This window comes from Protopterus annectens, chromosome 2.part1, assembly GCF_019279795.1.
Source record: "Protopterus annectens isolate FY-2018-M chromosome 2.part1, PAN1.0, whole genome shotgun sequence".
Lineage (NCBI taxonomy): Eukaryota > Metazoa > Chordata > Ceratodontiformes > Protopteridae > Protopterus > Protopterus annectens.
In genome coordinates, this window is record NC_056729.1 from 1,949,083,302 (window position 1) to 1,949,100,458 (window position 17,157).

A 17,157-nucleotide genomic window follows, 5' to 3' on the forward strand; every position below is an offset into this window, starting at 1 on the left:
TGTGTGTGTGTGTGTGTGTGTGTGTGCACTTATTTTGCATTGCTTGTGTTTGTGAATGTAAACAGCAACAGCTGCTGCACTGCTGGACATTAAGTCGGAGGAACAGGCCACACAATTCAAACTTTTGAGCTTGTATGGATCTCTTACCCATTCATGAATACTAATCGGAATCGCATTTTGGACTGTGTTTCGTAGAAACATCACTGTGTATCTATGCTTCAAGGCCCTGCTGGGCTACCATTTAGGGAGAACAGCCCACACATTTGCTCAACACCACAACTACAGGAGTAACTGTATTCTTGCAATGGCTGTGTTGGGATATGCAAATATATTTCCTTCTTTTTTTGTGTTTTACTACATAGCCTATGACAAGGCATATGCCATAACTTTATGTAGTCACATCGTTTTTTGCAAACTGTGGTGGAAGAGACAAAATGCCTGCCACAGGTAGCTGCTCCACATTATCGGACAGCTTTGGTACTTTATATTACTAACTAATTAGCATTAGTACTGTTAAGTTATATACTCGTATTTATTTATTTGGCAATGCATACTGTGTGTGGTACAATACAGGCTGCATCCAGCATTACTGCATACAGGCTATTTGAAAAATCCTATTTGGTCTTTTTCTGTGCACTGTCTGCAATACTAGTCTCACACACTGAGCACACTGTGCATGAACCTCAGCCTGGCATAGCACGTTCAATTATCAGTGTCTTGTTTCAGGCACAAATAGAAAAGGCATCTGTAGTGAAAAAAACAACTAACTTGTGGATTTGATTCTTAGCTAGGGTGCCTGCTGTGTTAAGTCTGCATATCCTCCCTGTATTTGTATGGGTTTCCTCTGGGTGCTCCAGTTTCCTCTTACATTCCAATGACATGCAAGTAGGTGGATTGGACAGTCTACACTGGCCACAGGGGTATGTGTGCGTACAAGTGTGGAAGAACTACTGCGGCATGCCTAGCCACCCGGAGGTGTACACCTTGGCTCTAAATGATTGTCATTGTTAAAATGACAGCCTGACCTCATGTGCAAAAAATGGGGAAAAAGGGGTTGTGGGTGGATGGATAGATGGATGAAAGGTTTGGCTCTTGTCCTGATAAGCAACATTCCAGGAAATAACTGGAAGCATCATCTCCTTTATGCTTAGACATATATAATGTATACTGGAGCTGTAAGCGGCAGCCGGAAGTATGGGAGTAATTAAAACTGCAGACCAAGTTGACCTGCTGTTGGCACTAAAGTATGCAATATAAATGCTGCAGAAGGTATGAATCTTGTATTAAGATTTCAGAAAGCATGATTGCTGAATGTACTCCATTATGGATGTGTCGTTGCATCTTGTTGGGGGTATGTTATGTATGGTATTAAGAAGTACACCAAATTAGATACTTCAAAGCAAACTTTGGACACAACTTTTGTATTTCAAACTATACTGCTGCCGCTCTTCTGGCTGGCTAAATGTTGTTACAACTGAGCTGATATGCCCTCTATATATAGTGCTTTTGGTCTTCTTAAATAATGTAAACTTCTGGGCTGTCACCTGAAACCCAATAGCTTAGCATTAATATTAAAACTGAAATGTAATAACAACCTAAAAATCCAACCAAAGTACAAAACCACAAAACTAAATAAAAATTCTTATGGAAGCAAAAATAATCATCCAGGAGGTCAAAATGTGCTTAATATAAACAAGCACTTTCATTCTCACCCAAAGAACTTCATCAGAATGTCTCCTGGGTCCTGCCTAATGCATGGAAATGTAAACTTCTCCATATCTGTATTATGGTGTATCTTACATTAATTAAAAATGATTATAGTTAGACATTGCCATATTAAACTGTAAATGTCAGAAGAAATTTTTAAATTACAAATACGCACAAAACTTTAAATGATTTGTGACTGAAAATATTACCTAAATGCAGCTGGAAAATATAACTTGTTAATATGCATTTAAAAAAAAACACTTATGAAGAATGACGTACTGTCACAAAGCATTTCAAAGTACTATGTCAAAATCTAGTAACCTACAAATGTTCTTGCACTGCAAAGGCATCATTCTTGCAACATGTCTGAAAGACCTTTAGTGACATTTGACTAGCTCCGCTAAAATGTATGTTTTGCTTGAGAAAGCCAAGCACATTACTCGGCAGCTTTGCTGCTTTACAAATCAAGCAAAAGTTTTACAGCTGATTAATGACTGAGCACCTATACATTTTTATTAGACAAATATGCATAAATGTGCCTCTCAGAAATTGCTGACATCAACATACAAAATAAAAAAGACATTAGGTGCAGTGAATGATTACAAAAAATGCTTAGTGCAAATGCATCTTAAGTCCTTACTGTAATAAACTCATAAAAATTAACAAGCTATGACAGCTAATGATGGATGCGATTACTTCCTAGTGCCTCTGGAGTTTCATGCACGAGTTCCAGGGAGTGACAAAGGCACCCTGATTAATGTGTGATGAAAATTAAATATGTCCTTACATTGTGTGTCAGCTCAAAGTACTTCTGACAGGCCAGCTGGTAATGCATCCCCTTAACCAACTCCAGGATCTAAAGAAGGGAAGGGGTCGAGAAAGAAAAAGATAAAAGTGCAGTTACTTAAAATGTTAATACCATCATACTTCTAAATCAGCTGAGATTTCAAATGTTACACAACACAAATTTAATAATGCAGTCACTGTGAAGCGAGGACACTTGTATGATAGGCATGCAGCTGTCTTCATTCACTGAGATTTTAAACTTGATATAATGAGAAAAGACAAGAAAGAGTTGGCTGTCTCAACTCTTCTGCTGCACATGTGGTGCCATGGATATGAGATAGGTCGCTTTGTGTACATGAAGAAGGCATCAGAAGTGGATATTGGTATGCTATAAAATCTTGCAAAATAATGTAAACAGCCAGAACCACCACTTAAACTTTTTAACTTCTGCTGCCTCTTAATCACAAGTTCATATTCACAGTGTTTGATTACAAAAGTTAAAATGTTTCTTCAAATATACAGTGAATTGATAAGATTTTACTAATGGGTCTTTTTTTAAAAGCTTTTCTGTAAAAATGCAATGCAGCACAGAAATGAGTGTCATATGCTAAGCATGTATTCACAGCATCATTGTATCTCTGCAAATACATTTTCGCCTGACTGTTTCCAGCTCCTCATAATCTCTTCAGTACTTGATAAAACTACTATTCTTATCAGTGAAATGCAATGCCAGATGGAATTTTAAAAGCTGTTCTGCTTTCTCAACTGTAAAATAAATAAATAAATGTTTCCATTCTCTTCAGCTTATCAAACACTGCAAATTGCTGGAAAGGTGAGATATCCTGAACAGTAGAAACACTACCGGAGAGCTGTATTCATTTTGCCAAGCACTTCAATTACAGACCTTTTCAAGTCAAAGTAAAATAAACTCCATTCTAGGTTCCTATACGCTGCCTCAAAGGTACTGACAGATGTACACATAAATTATATTTAGAGGAACAGATCAAATAAAAACACTGCCAAGATTTGTTAAACTACAAAACTTCTTGGCTATAGCCCAATAATTACATTCCTAAGCTTCAATGTCAGTTTTTGTTAAACCTTAACATGTAAGCACTGCAGTGTAGGCCAGCTACCCAGTAAAGCAAATGCCTTGGCAACCCTCTACAGATGTGGCCATTGCAACTTCACTAGACCTATACCAGCGAGTTAAATATAAAACATTAATAATAATTCACAGGTGGCTTAAAAAATGCAGGTCTTGGTTTTCAAAATTTCTCAAACAGAAATCAAAAATTGTTCTTGGTTTATAACTGTTTAACTAGGTCAAACCTCAGATATTACACACTCAGTGCTGTGGTGGTAGACGTTACAACAGAATGCAAGTGAACTTACAAAAAGTATATTAATTTATTTTGTGCCACTGGCAGTAGTCATGTGTCACTTATCAATAATACGCAGCGAGATAAAACATTCCAGCTGTAAAGTTCTTCCAGATGGAACTGAATGGGAAACCTAAATGACAGTTTCAGTAGGCATTTCAACATTCAATATGTCAGCTTTAATAGCAAGGAATGTGATTAGAACTAAAGATATGATTTTTTTCTGGTGTAAGAGTGGAGTGAAGGAATGATTAATTGTATTCTCATTTTTAAAACGATGGATGGATTTTATTTTATATGTTAGTTTTTAAGAGTACTGCATTTTTATAAGAAATGAAGCGACAATGATGTTACTGATAAATTGTTCAGGCTTACTTTTCAATTTAAAGCAAAATAAATAAAATACTGCAACATAGTTTTTCAGCTTACAATTTATCAAAATTGAAAATGGTGAGCTGAAAACTACAGAAAACCACAAAATAAAACTTTTTTCAGTGGGCAAGTTTATCTTGCACTCCATGTTGGGTGGCTCTGCCCCCCCATACCCCTACGTTATATATACCAACTCCACAGACACACCATGTTGGAAAAAATTAACAAAAACCCTACAAAAACATTCTGCTTGCTTGCACAATACAACATACTGCAGTGAAACACACCACAAGATTAAATTTTAGAACTAAAGCTGCTTGACCACCAATGCAGTGATCACCTGTATATATATATATATATATATATATATATATATATATATATATATATATATATATATATATATATATATATATATATATATATATATATACATATATATATATACATACATACGGATTCACTTTAGAAGCTCGAAATACTGAAATATTGAAATTCAGTATTTCGAACCCATAAAATGGAATCCTGAGAACACGAAAGCTCAGAAGCGTGAAATTCAAAACCTCGAATACCGGCGGTTTTAAATTTCACGCTTCTGAGGTTTCGCTGTGGTTATGGATTCAGGTAAGTGTGTGTGTGTGTTAAGGGTTTTGGGAAGGGGCTGTGGTGTGTGTCCTCCCCCCTGCTTTTGTGCAGCAGAGAACTTGTGTTTGTGTGTGGGGAGGATGGTGTGTGTGTGTGTGTGTGTGTGTGTGCAGTAGAAGCGCAAAATTCAAAATCTCCGGTGTGCGAGATTTTGAATTTCGCAGTTCTGAGTTTTCGTGATTTCAAAAATTCGACTTTATAGCTTTGAAATACTGAATTTCGATATTTCAGTATTTCGAGGATATAAAGTGAATCCATTTTATATATATATATATATATATAAAAACTTTGCAATAGGTAACTATTGGGACTTCCTCTTCCACAATGTCCAGCTTTGTCTACTTGTACAAGTGCAGCAAGCTGCTTCAGTTACATAGATGCTTCTACGGGTCTGGCCACATTAAAACAAATTGGTTATGTAAATCAGCAAATATCAAAGCAAACTGATATGTAGATGATTACAGATAACTAAAAATTCAAAGTAATGCAACACCAATAACAGCATTTCATGATTAATATTAATTAGAAGGTATGATCTGCTACAAAAAACTGAGGCAAAAAATACACCTTTTTTTGCTAACAATCTATACACCTTTTTTCTTTTTAGCAATGTGATTCAATCATTTTAGAATGCTGCATATTACTTCCATTTGATCATGCAAAGCAAAGCGAAATGTTCCAGGTCTATTTAGTAAAATCAGTTTCTCATCCCTTCACTGTATTTCTACCAACCATAAAGGGCAGCTATAGGCTCCATTAATTCTGTCATTCACAGCATAGCTCCTTTGTTTGCATTAATTTTACTGCCTCCCAAAATAGCATCCTAAAGGCTGGGTAAATTCTATCATGCACAGCTACAATGCAGCATGTAGTTTTCCCCAATCATTTTACATGCAATACATTGCCTCCCTGTCATCCCAAAACACAAAACCAAAATGTTTCTCCCTGCTCAATAACATTAGTATGGAACAGTATAATGTTATACGGTGCTTTCCCACAATCACTGTAAAACTATGTACAATGCTTCCCACTGGCCACAGTTTTTTCCTTATTTGGTATTACTTCAACCTCGGAAACAAACATGGTCAAACTGAAAAACCATTAAGACCATATTGTGGCATGTCATTTCCCATTCAGCACACCATTTGATGAATGAAAGTAAAATAACATGCAATATAAATATTAATTGTGTTAGCTGATAGCTCATGCTTCTTGGTAATCTTCTATCCTATCACATAACATGACCAAATTAGGAATGAACTACTGCAATGCACTACTGTGAAAATGTCTCATTTCCTCTAAATTCTGTCACATTCTGTTCATCATAAATCTCTATGCATTAACTTTGATGACTGCCTTAAAAGTATAAATTTCTAATGATTTATAACAGTAAACTGATGGATGTCACCTTCTGTACTTAACTTCATGAAATAAGAAAACAGATTATTCCGATGACTTATGCATTTTCTCCATTGTCACACTTAATTCCTTAATCCAAAGTACTGTCACATAATGGCAGTCTCACTGCTGTGACTGTCCACAGTCCAGGACCTCTAACAGCAATTCAGATCTACAATGTCATTTACTGACATACCAAAATGACTTCCGTCTCACATACTGCTTCAACTACGGAACATTAACCAGAAAAAAATAAGAAAACTAGTTCTACAACGTGTCTTCCAAATTGCAGACTGAAATAAGCATACATGAGAACTGTGGGTTTTAGCAGTGTGTCTAAAACAAGTTATCCATGCTGACTTATTAAAGAATTTTCTCCAACACTGCCAGTTGAATAAATAAAATGTATGCTGAGCTATAGGTTAATTCCTATTATACAACGACCCCCCATTAATATTCAAAAACATGCACGCTGATTGGTCAGCGTGCACGTTGTAAATCAGAGTTATAGTAATGGAAAAAGGTCCGGTTGCCCGGACTTTTTCCATTACTATAACTCTTTTTTTGCAGCAACGGAGAACGCAAGATCTCCATTGCTTCACATTGTCTCGCTATGTTAAACGAGTTTAACATAGCAAGACACCTTTAAAAAAAGCAACGGAGATTCTCAGTTGCTTTTTTTAAAGCTGTCTCACTATGTTAAACTCCTTTAACATAGTGAGATAGTTTGTAAAAAGCAACGGAGATCTTGCTTTCTTCGTTGCTTTTTTCAAAACTGTCTCGCTATGTTAAATGGGTTTAACATAGTGAAACAGCTTTTAAAAAGCAACGGAGAATCTCCGTTGATTTTTTTAAAGCTGTCTCACTATGTTAAACTCCTTTAACATAGCGAAACAGTTTGTAAAAAGCAACGGAGATCTTGCTTTCTCCGTTGCTTTTGCCCACAGCTCTGATGAACTTCATAGGCATACGCATGCGCAGTACATCAGAACTGCCGCAGAATACCAGACAGCTGCAGAAGGGCAGCAAGGAGGCATTATACAATGCCATTATTTAAGAAAAGTAATTATTTAATTTCTTAAATAATGTCATTGTATAATAGCAATAACCCACTTCTGGGTGTAGGTAATGCTGGATTTACCCAAGGTTGGCTTTGTTTGGCCACTCGGGCTTCGCCCTCGTGACCAAACCACACCAACCGTGGGTAAATCCAGCATTTTCCACACCCAGACATGGGTTATTGCTATAATAAACCAGAGCACATAAATCTCCAGTGCAGCAGATACCCAAAAATTTGTGACATAGGCAAATATACATTTATACAAGAGTAATGAAATTGTATTAAATTAACATTAACAAACATTATATATCAAATATATTGCTATATATCATATAACCTAAGCACCATTACATAAATTATTCAATTCCTGCCCCTCCCCCTTTTAAACAAGAAACATCTTTACTAAACCATTTAAGACAATCATACATTTATATAAATGAACCACACTGACACAAACATAGCTGCAAGCATTTTACATCACAAACCATAATGACACACTCCCAGTTGCAAGCATTATACATCTCCTATAATCTAACCAATCACTTTCAGTCAAACATTACATAGCTCATTTAAGTACAGTCTTCTATTAAACCTCATTCCTCCCCTGTATGTATTGTTCTCACAAGTCCCATTTTTCCTTTGTAGTTTGCTCCTACTCTTTTCTAAAGATCTCAGTTCCAGTTGTTTATTGTTACTATATTCACTACTTCTAATATAGTTGGTTTAGATTTTGATTTCCATTTTCTAGTAAATTGCTTTTTAGGCAGCCACCATTATTAGATACAGAAAGGCCTTACCATGCCTAGGCAGTTCTGATTCTATATCACAGCTCAGAAGAATCATCTCCCTCTTCACACCAATCCACCCACACAGCATCTCCGACAGTGCATCTCACAGGGAGTCCTTAAAGTCCGCCAACCCACCGAACTCCAAGACAATATGTTTCCAAGTACCTCTGTCTTCCCCGTCACACCTTCACATTTACTGTCTACCTGAGGAAAAATTCTCTGGATTCTACTTGTGGTATAAAAATAGCTATGTAAGTATTTCCAAGCAAACATCCTAAATCTTCTAGATTTTGTTGGATATTTGGGAGACATACATATATTCTCTCAATGTTTTGTAAATTGCTTATCCAGTCTCTCTTCCCAACCCTTCCTAGTCTCCTCTGATCATAGTTATCATGCAATATTTTATATGCTCTACTAATTATTCCAGTTTTAATGGCAGCTTCTGTTCTAGATTATTTGACTACAAACTCTACCAGTGCTGGTCTTTCATTTAGGACCCCCTATTTCTTTCTCTTTGCCTAAACTCTGATATCAATCCTTGAGAGGGAAGGCAATCTCTAATATACAGTCCAAATAAATTCTTGGTCTCTTCCCATTCTGTTACCCTTCATTCTCTAGTTATTTGCTCCCAATACCTTGGTTCTTTTGCCAGTTTTCTCCAATAAATTCCAGCCCACTCTTGCCTATTGTTCATGTGCCTAATTGCAGCATCCCTATCAGCAGAATTTCCTATCTCCTTGGCTTAGTTGTTAGAATACCTTCTGCTAATTTATGGACATAATATTCGGTATGATTATTGTTATTCTCCTTAAGGGCCTGCATCCAAAATGTTAGTCTCTCCTTGTTTCTTGAGCTTCTCCTGTTTCATCATCATCCCTTTTCACTTTCAATTATAGTTTTCTGCTTGTGGTATGCATAGGAGCCTTAACTGTGTAGTTTTAAAATACCCCTTCAAACTGGGTAATCCCAATTTGCCTATTTCTACTGGAAGTATCAGCTTACCCTGCTTGACTCTTGCCATCTTTCCCTCCCAGATAAAGTCCTTCAGCTCTTTATTAATTGCTATCCACAACTCCTCCTCTGGTTGACAAAAATATGCCTGACCTGTGTTTGTTTGTGTCTTTCGGCTTTTCCCGGTTAGGGGTCGCCACAGCGGAACTCCAGTCCGCTAATGATTGGCAGTAGATTTTTATGTACTGGCCTGCCGGGACTAACGCACAACCTTCAATGAAGGAACGCCCATTCGCGCATGTCAACACAGAGAAGACGCTCTAACTGAGAATCGAATGGGCAACATCTAACTGTGAGGCGACAACGCTACCACAGCACCACCACCGCAGTAAAAACTTTTTGATTGCATGTATCTTACTATCCATATCCATATAACAAAGCTTCCATTTTCTCAGTTTTTGTGTTATCTTTTTAGTATTTTCCCACATATCCTTAGCTGCCACATTAGAATAATTTTTAATCCATACATATAAATATTTAATTTTATCATGTTCCCATAAATATGGATATCGCTGAACCAATTTGTGCATGGGTACATAATTTACTGCTATTGCCTTTGTTTTAACTTCATTAATTTTGTATCCTGGAAAGATCTTAAACTGTCTCAGAATGATCCACAACACTGTAATGTCTCTTTCTGGTTTTGTCAGTTATAAAATAACATCTGCAAAAACAGCCTGCTTTTCTTGACAACCCATACCATTTGTATCCTTGAATTTCTGAGTCCCTTATTTTCTTTGCCAATGATTCTAAATATAATGCAAACAACAAATGGACAGAGGACACCCCTGCCTGGTTCCTCTGCTCAAGCAGAGATTATCAGAGAAGACCCCACCCACTTTAATTTTCGCCTCCGAACCCTCATATATCTTTCTAATCAACCTTACAATTTTTTTTCAGGGAATGCAAATGCTTCCATTGCTCTGCTCATAAAGTCCCAGCTCACTCTGTCAAATATTTTCTCGGCATCAAGACCTACCAACAACAGTGGTATTTTCTTACATTCTGCTTCCCTCTGGACAATCACTGTTCTGTTAATGTTGTCAAATGTTTGCCTCCCCTCCACAAAACCACACTGATCCATATCCATCAATTATGGCATCACTTTTGCCATTATAGACAAACACTTTGTAATCATGAATTAGTATTGAAATGGCCCTGTATGAAGCTGGATCTGATGGTCTTTACCTATTTAGGGATTACAGCTACTAACACTTTCTTCCAGGATGTTGGTACTTCTCCTCTTAAAATACTGTTAAACAAAATCTTCCAGATCTTTGTCAATTTTTTCCCTTCTAGCATCCAAACCTACACATGAATACCATGTATTCCTGGGGACTTTCCTGGAGATTGGTTATACAGCACAACTTTTATCTCATCTCCTATTATCCTAACTGTTAGCAATTGAGCCTCCTCTACCTCTAGCCTGGGCATATTAATTCTTCCATAAACATTTCCATTTCTACCTTTTCTTGATTTCCATATTTCTCTGCTTTATACAGACTTTCACAGAATTTTCAAAGTATGTCCAATACTTCTACAGGATCTCTTGTTATAGGTTCCATAAGCTTGGTGACAGCCTTTTCTATTTTCTGTTGCCCGAGTCGTCGTACTAAAAGTTTTTGTACTCTAGGGTTATTATAAAAAAAAAAAGTTGAACAGTTGCTTAACAGCAATCTTTTTAAACTCATACATATTATCAGTGTAATTCCTCATTTTCTGTTTAGCATTCTGCAGTTGCTCCTCTTTTTATTCTAGAAGATTCTCCCCATTTTGCAGTACTTTAAGACTTGTTAGTCTCTCTAAGTAACTGCTGTACTTCATTACCCTGTGTTGTTATTTTAATTATTGGCGCATGATCTGAAATAGTTATTGGGTCTGTATCAAGACCTTTAATTAAATGCACATGTTCCTGTGTAATGTATATTCTGTCTAGCCTAGCCCAGTTTTTATCTTGGAGAATAATATGTAAATTCACTCCTACCTCCTTGTACTTAATTCACATCTTTCATGCCAAATGTTATCATAAATGTCTTTAAAAATCTACCCTCCTTTGTTATATTTCCCTTCTGCCCCCCCCCCCCCAAACACATCCTCACTGTTGCAAATCAAGTTCCAGTCTCCACCTATAAGTAATATTCCTTGCTGAAAGCTGATTATTTCTCCCAGAATTTTCTTAAGTTCCGTTATAGCAGTTTTCAGTGGAATATAAACACATGCGAGTGTAAATCCTTCTCCCTTGCCAGTAGCCTCTTAACACTGTAAATCTTATTTATTTATTTTTCATTTGTTAACCGGGTTAGTCTGTCTGGGTTCTTAGAAGCCCTTTTTCAGCAGAGACCCGAGGAGAAAAGCTCCCAAAAAAAAAAAAAAGTTTTAAGAAAAAAAAAAAAAAATAGTAAGAACAAAGATAAACACAGATCACATTTTAAGTATACATATTTCTGAAGTAATTACATAATATGCAATAAAGGAATATACAGAATGGACGGAAATACAATACAATACATATATGGAAATGTTCACGTAGTATGGCAAGAAACTAAGCAGAAATATAGTAAGACTAAGGTAAATACATTGCTGAACCAAGGTATTAGGCATGAAGTAAGTAAATATACAGATAAAGTTGTGTGAACTTTGGAAGTTAATAAATAAATTAAAGAACAGTAATAAGGGATTATGGGAATTGAGTGTAACATGCTCTAACTAGTATGGAATATGACGGAAAAAATGTGTACATAGTAGTAAGAGAGAGAGAGAGCTAGAAGTGATACAGTTAAGTTAGGTTATCCCTGAATGTTTCTTGGGTATTAGTTTAGAGCATGAACATATCCAATTTGACAGGAAAAAAGATTTAAGCTGTTTCTTGAGGACATTTTTGTCTTTAAGTAGTCTAAGGGCTAAAGGGAGTGTGTTCCAATTTTTTGCAACTGAGTGACAATAGAGTATTTTCCCCAAAGGTTTTGTTTGGCTTATAAACTTCAAGAAAGTAATGATTAGTACTTGGTGGGCGTTGAGGAGTATAAAGTGTCAGAGAATTTGCAAGGGATGGGCAGGATTTAGGATTGTTTAGTATATTGTGGTCTATAAGGAGTTGGGATTGAGGCAGTAAGTTGGAAAATTCAGGCCAGTGTAAAGCCTTTAATGAGAGACAGTGATTGGATTTGTAAGGTTGATTTGCAGCAAATGTGGCTACTTTGTTATATGTGGTTTCTAGTTTGGATATTAGGTTACGCTGTATATGGGTAAGAATAGGTGAAGCATAGAGTAGGGATAGTAGAAACAGGGAATGGGCAAGGGATGGCCCTGGATGCACAGGGAAAAAAGTTTTTATGAAGGCAAAGCAGACCTAGTTTTTGGTGTTTTTTGTTTTATTGAGCTATGAATGTGATGGTTGAATTTAAGTTCATCATAAATTATTGCTCCAAGGAGTTTTGTTTGGGTGTCAACAGAAATTTTAGTTCCATTAAGGGATGTTACAGAAAAGTTCTGTTTTGCATGTTCCAGATTTTTAGGTAGGAAAAGTAGTAGCTTAGTTTTGCTCGCATTTAGCAGGAGTTGGTTGGATTGCAGCCAGTTTTCAACTGAGTAGAGTGAGTTTTGTGTAAGGGATTGAATCTTTTCTATGTTGTCAGCAGAGATGATGATGGTCGAGTCATCAGCATACTGAATAAGATTGGATTGGGGGCAGGATGAGAAAAGGTCATTGGTAAATACATTGAAGAGGAGAGGGCCCACTATTGATCCTTGTGGTACACCCCTGTCCTAACTGCTAGAAAGGGGGAGTAGGAAGAGTTCCATCTAACAGCCTGGTGTCTATTAGTGAGGTAACCACAGAACCAGGAGGTGGTGGAGTTTGAGGGTTTACTATTAAAATGTCGAACGGCACTACGTTGACTGTACTATAGTCGAACACGGAAGTTCGAAAATAGTAATGTCGACGTCAAAAAAACAATCTAGGAATGGTTTTAACATGGGTCGAGGTAGGTGTTCAGTATTATTCAGAACTACAAACATCTCTCCTACCTCGACCCATGTTAAAACACAGTCCTAGATTGTTTTTTTGTCGTCGACATTACTATTTTCGAACTTCCGTGTTTGACTATAGTACAGTCGATGTAGTGCCGTTCGACATTTCAATATTAAACCGAGTTTGAGAAGCCTAGGTTGGAAAGTTTATGGTGAAGTATGGTATGAGATACAGTGTCGAATGCTTTCGACAGGTCTAGAAAGAGGGCTGATGCTATTCTGCTATTATCCCTGACTTGAGCAATGTTATTAGTAAAAGATACAAGAGCGGTAGCTGTGCTATGTGTGGGGCGGAAGCCATGTTGAGTTGGTGTGAGTAGGTTTTCTTGTAGCAGATGATTAAGTACTTGCTTATGGATACACTTTTCCAGTATTTTGGAGAGAGAAGACATTATGGCAATTGATCTGAAATTGGTTGGCTCAGTGGAGTTTCCTCCTTTATGAAGGGGTAACTACAAAACATTTCTTCCAAATTTCAGGGACTTTGCCTTTTTTATGGATCTAGTAATCAGGATAGATATGGGGTAAGCTAGAGATGTAGCTGCATGTTTAAAGAATAATGGAGGAAGGTTATCAGCTGAGGGTGAACCAGGTTTTAGTTTACTTAAGAGCAACTTGATATAAGAGGTGAGAACAGGTGATACTGAGAATGAGAGTGAGAGTGAGGGTGAGAGAGGTGACTCAGAGGTGGATGAAGATGTAGATGGATTGAAAGAGGTGTGGGTGGAGAAGTTAGTTACAGTTAAGTTTTCAATGGTTTCAATGAAGACCTTATTAAGGAGGGTTGTTATTTCCAGAGGATTCTTGTTAGAATAAGGTCTGGGTGGGGTAGGAGGACAAGGTGAGAGAAGTTTATAGACAGAGTTCCAGACTTTTTTAGGATTACAGTAGGGATTAAGTGATGATTGGTAATGGTTCTTTTTATCAAGATTGATTTGTTTCTTAGCTTTGTTTCTAAGTTCCCTGTAAGAGATAAGGTTGGAAGAGGTATGCCTTTCCAAGTTTTCCAAGCTTTATCTCTGGTCTTCATGAATGTAAGGGTAAGTTTTAGTTAGCCATGGGGCATATCTGAATTTGATGTGAGTTTTCCTAGTGGGGGCAAGGGAGTTGAGGATGGATGGATAAAAGGTGTTGTTGAAGTGTAGGACTGCTTCATATAGAGTGAGATTAGAGAGAGAAAGGACCAGTTTATAGTAGAGAGGAGGTGATTTAGTGAGTCAGGATAATAGCTAGAAAGATCACAGGTCACCTTATACTGTTGAGCTTTATGCAGGTGTTCAGAGTTTCTGTGAACTAGTAAAGGTAGGTGGGTCACCTAATGTGTCTGGCAGAGTGGTTGGATTATGGTAATGTTGGGGGTGAGATACTAGTATCAATAAGTGAACCAGCAGAAGAAAATTTATGAAGGTGGGTAGGGGAAGAGATGAGCTGTGTGAATCCATACAGGTTGGGAGAGGTAGATGGTGATTCTTTATTGATCTGCAGCCAGTCAATATTGACATCTCCTAGTATGATGGTTTCATAAGAGATAGTTTTAGATATCCAAGATAGAAAGTGTTCTAAAATGGGGACATTATTTCCAGGAGGGATATAAATTGATGCAATGTTTTTTATGGTGGCTAAGTTTAAAGTCAGTTAAAATGATCTCAGCTGGGAATAAGTCAGATATGGGAAAAGAGACAGGGGAGACACACAGGCAGTTAGAATACATGATTGCAACCCCCCTCCTCTTTTTGAAAGTTTGTCATGCCTGAGGATATTGTAGCTAGGGGGAAGAATTTCAGAATTAGAAATACTTGGTTTTAACCAGGTTTCACACAAGGCAAGTATGTTTGGGTTATGTTGAGTGATCCAAGAATGAAGTGTGTTGTTTTTTTAACTATACTTTAAATATTTATAGATGAGAGAGTGAGTCTTTTTTTGGGGAACAGTATTAGTAATGTGTGACGGAGAGGTGGAAAAGAACACAGAGATGGTAGTGGTATTGAAAGTATTTTGTGGAGAATTGTTAGGTCCTGGGTTGGGGTGGACGTCTCCTCATAGTAACAGGTTGGATAATATGAAATTGATTATTGGAGAGAATGGGTGCATGTGTGGATATTTGTTTTTGTGGTTGACATGCTGTTTAGGTGTAAGGAAGTATTTGAATCTATGTGTGGCAATAATGGTGAAGTTAGATAGGGAGGGGGAAATGTGAGTAAAGGTAGATGTGTTGTGGTTTGGAGATAAAGTGAGTGTGGGTGATTTGTTGTGTATAACAATAGTGCTTTGATAGCATGTGAGAACTGAGAGAACGAGAAATGTAGTTGAAAGGAGAAGGAGAAACAGAATATTAAGAATAGTAGGCATATTAGTAAATAGAGTAGTGTGAGATAGATGAGATAGATGAGATTGTTAATTCAGAGAGTGATGAAAGACTTTACGAATGGTGTAGGAGTGAGTACTAAGGGGGTGGGGATTTAAAGAGGTGTGGGTGTGTTGTGTTGTAAGATTGGCTAGTGAAGTGGGTGGAGGAGGTGCGGTTAACTGTAAAGGAAATTGAATCAGGGGTGGGCGGGAATGGGGGCAGGGTAGGGGAGCGAAGTGAGACCGAGTGATAGCGAGGGCGAACGTAGCGGGCCGCACAAAACCAGATGGAACTAGCCCAGGAAAAATCAATCAGCCAGGTTACTTCAGGTATGGTAGTTTGCAGCACTTTTACTGTTTGTGAATAACTTCTATGTCCCTGGGTTTGGCTGTTATTAGCAAATGTGTAGGTTTTGCTCCAATTGGTTTCCCCACTCAAATAAACTTTTTAAGTTGCTTCCAATAAGGAGTAACAGTCACAACCTGTGTGTGTGATTTATTTTAAAAATGCTCAGTGAGACCTAAAAGCAACTGGTGATTGATTTAGAAGTAATGCTGCCACCTAGTGGTATAGCTTGGAACCAAGTCTACACTGTGGGGGGGGGGGGGTTGTCCTTGCAAGTGTGCACTACCTTTACAGCAGATTAAAAGCTTAAGGATATATCCACATTAGCTATGCGGAGTGTTTGTTGCCTATATTAGTAAAAAGATTGATTTCTGATGGTATGTACATTTACATTTGAAACATTTATTCTCAAATGTTTAGGTTGATGCTTGCCTAAAACAGCTTCAGGTTGCAACTGAGGGGACCTCTTGTGGGTGAAGCTAACTGTGGAAACTGTTCTGTAAGGGAAGAGACAATGTAAGAATTATTAGGTGGCTGAAAGTAGTGTACTGGAGTTAGAGTATGAGGAATTAGTTACACAATGCCTAATACCTTGTAGCGACTATGCTGAGTTTCAGACATTTAACATATGTACAATGTTTGGCATTCAGTTAGCTTTTCTGTATGGTTGACAGGTAACAATGATAGCATTAATAACTCGTACACAGTGGAGAGCCTTTCAAGAAATGAAAACCAAGTTTCCTTCATTCAAGCAAAAACATACTGGATTTTAAATTACTTTCTTATAGTACAGTAACAACTCTGGTAGCTATGCAAGTGCTTGCAGGGTTCAGCTGTTACTGCATGTTATATAATATGGAATAACACACTCTCTATACAAGACCAGGAAGTCTAGGGCATACTACTGGAGTAATAGCAGCATGCAAGATATGAGGGGGGTGGACAACAAAACAGAGAACACTCTCTGCCGACAGCCTTAACTCAGAGTCCCATTCACATCTGCTAATTTATTAAACAAGTATATGCTAGTAGCTAAAACACAGAGGCTGCAAATTACATTTATGCACTTATGAAAGCAGCAGTCACACACCAGCTATTATCTGACTAAAACCAGTGTTGCTATATGTAGGCAGCTGCCAGTAAAACATTGTAAACTACTAGTTTTCTATAAAAAAGAAGCCTCTTATTTTATGGGCAAATAATTGTGATTTAGCAAACACATCAACTAATCCTTTAACAAGCCCTCATTTGCAAACTCTAACACATAGCAAGTCAGGTAGATTC

At 37.4% G+C, this 17,157-nt stretch overlaps 1 protein-coding gene across 4 annotated transcripts in view; it reads right to left on the minus strand.

Moving 5' to 3' along the window:
• The window catches only part of PRIM2 (DNA primase subunit 2), a 2,362,887-nt gene that overhangs the window by 93,343 nt on the left and 2,252,387 nt on the right, over positions 1–17,157 (minus strand). For all 4 annotated transcript variants that reach the window (XM_044063334.1, XM_044063337.1, XM_044063335.1 and 1 more), the window contains exon 13: positions 2,495–2,563. In XM_044063334.1, coding sequence (XP_043919269.1) covers positions 2,495–2,563 — 69 coding nt within the window. The remainder of the gene's footprint in view (positions 1–2,494; positions 2,564–17,157) is intronic.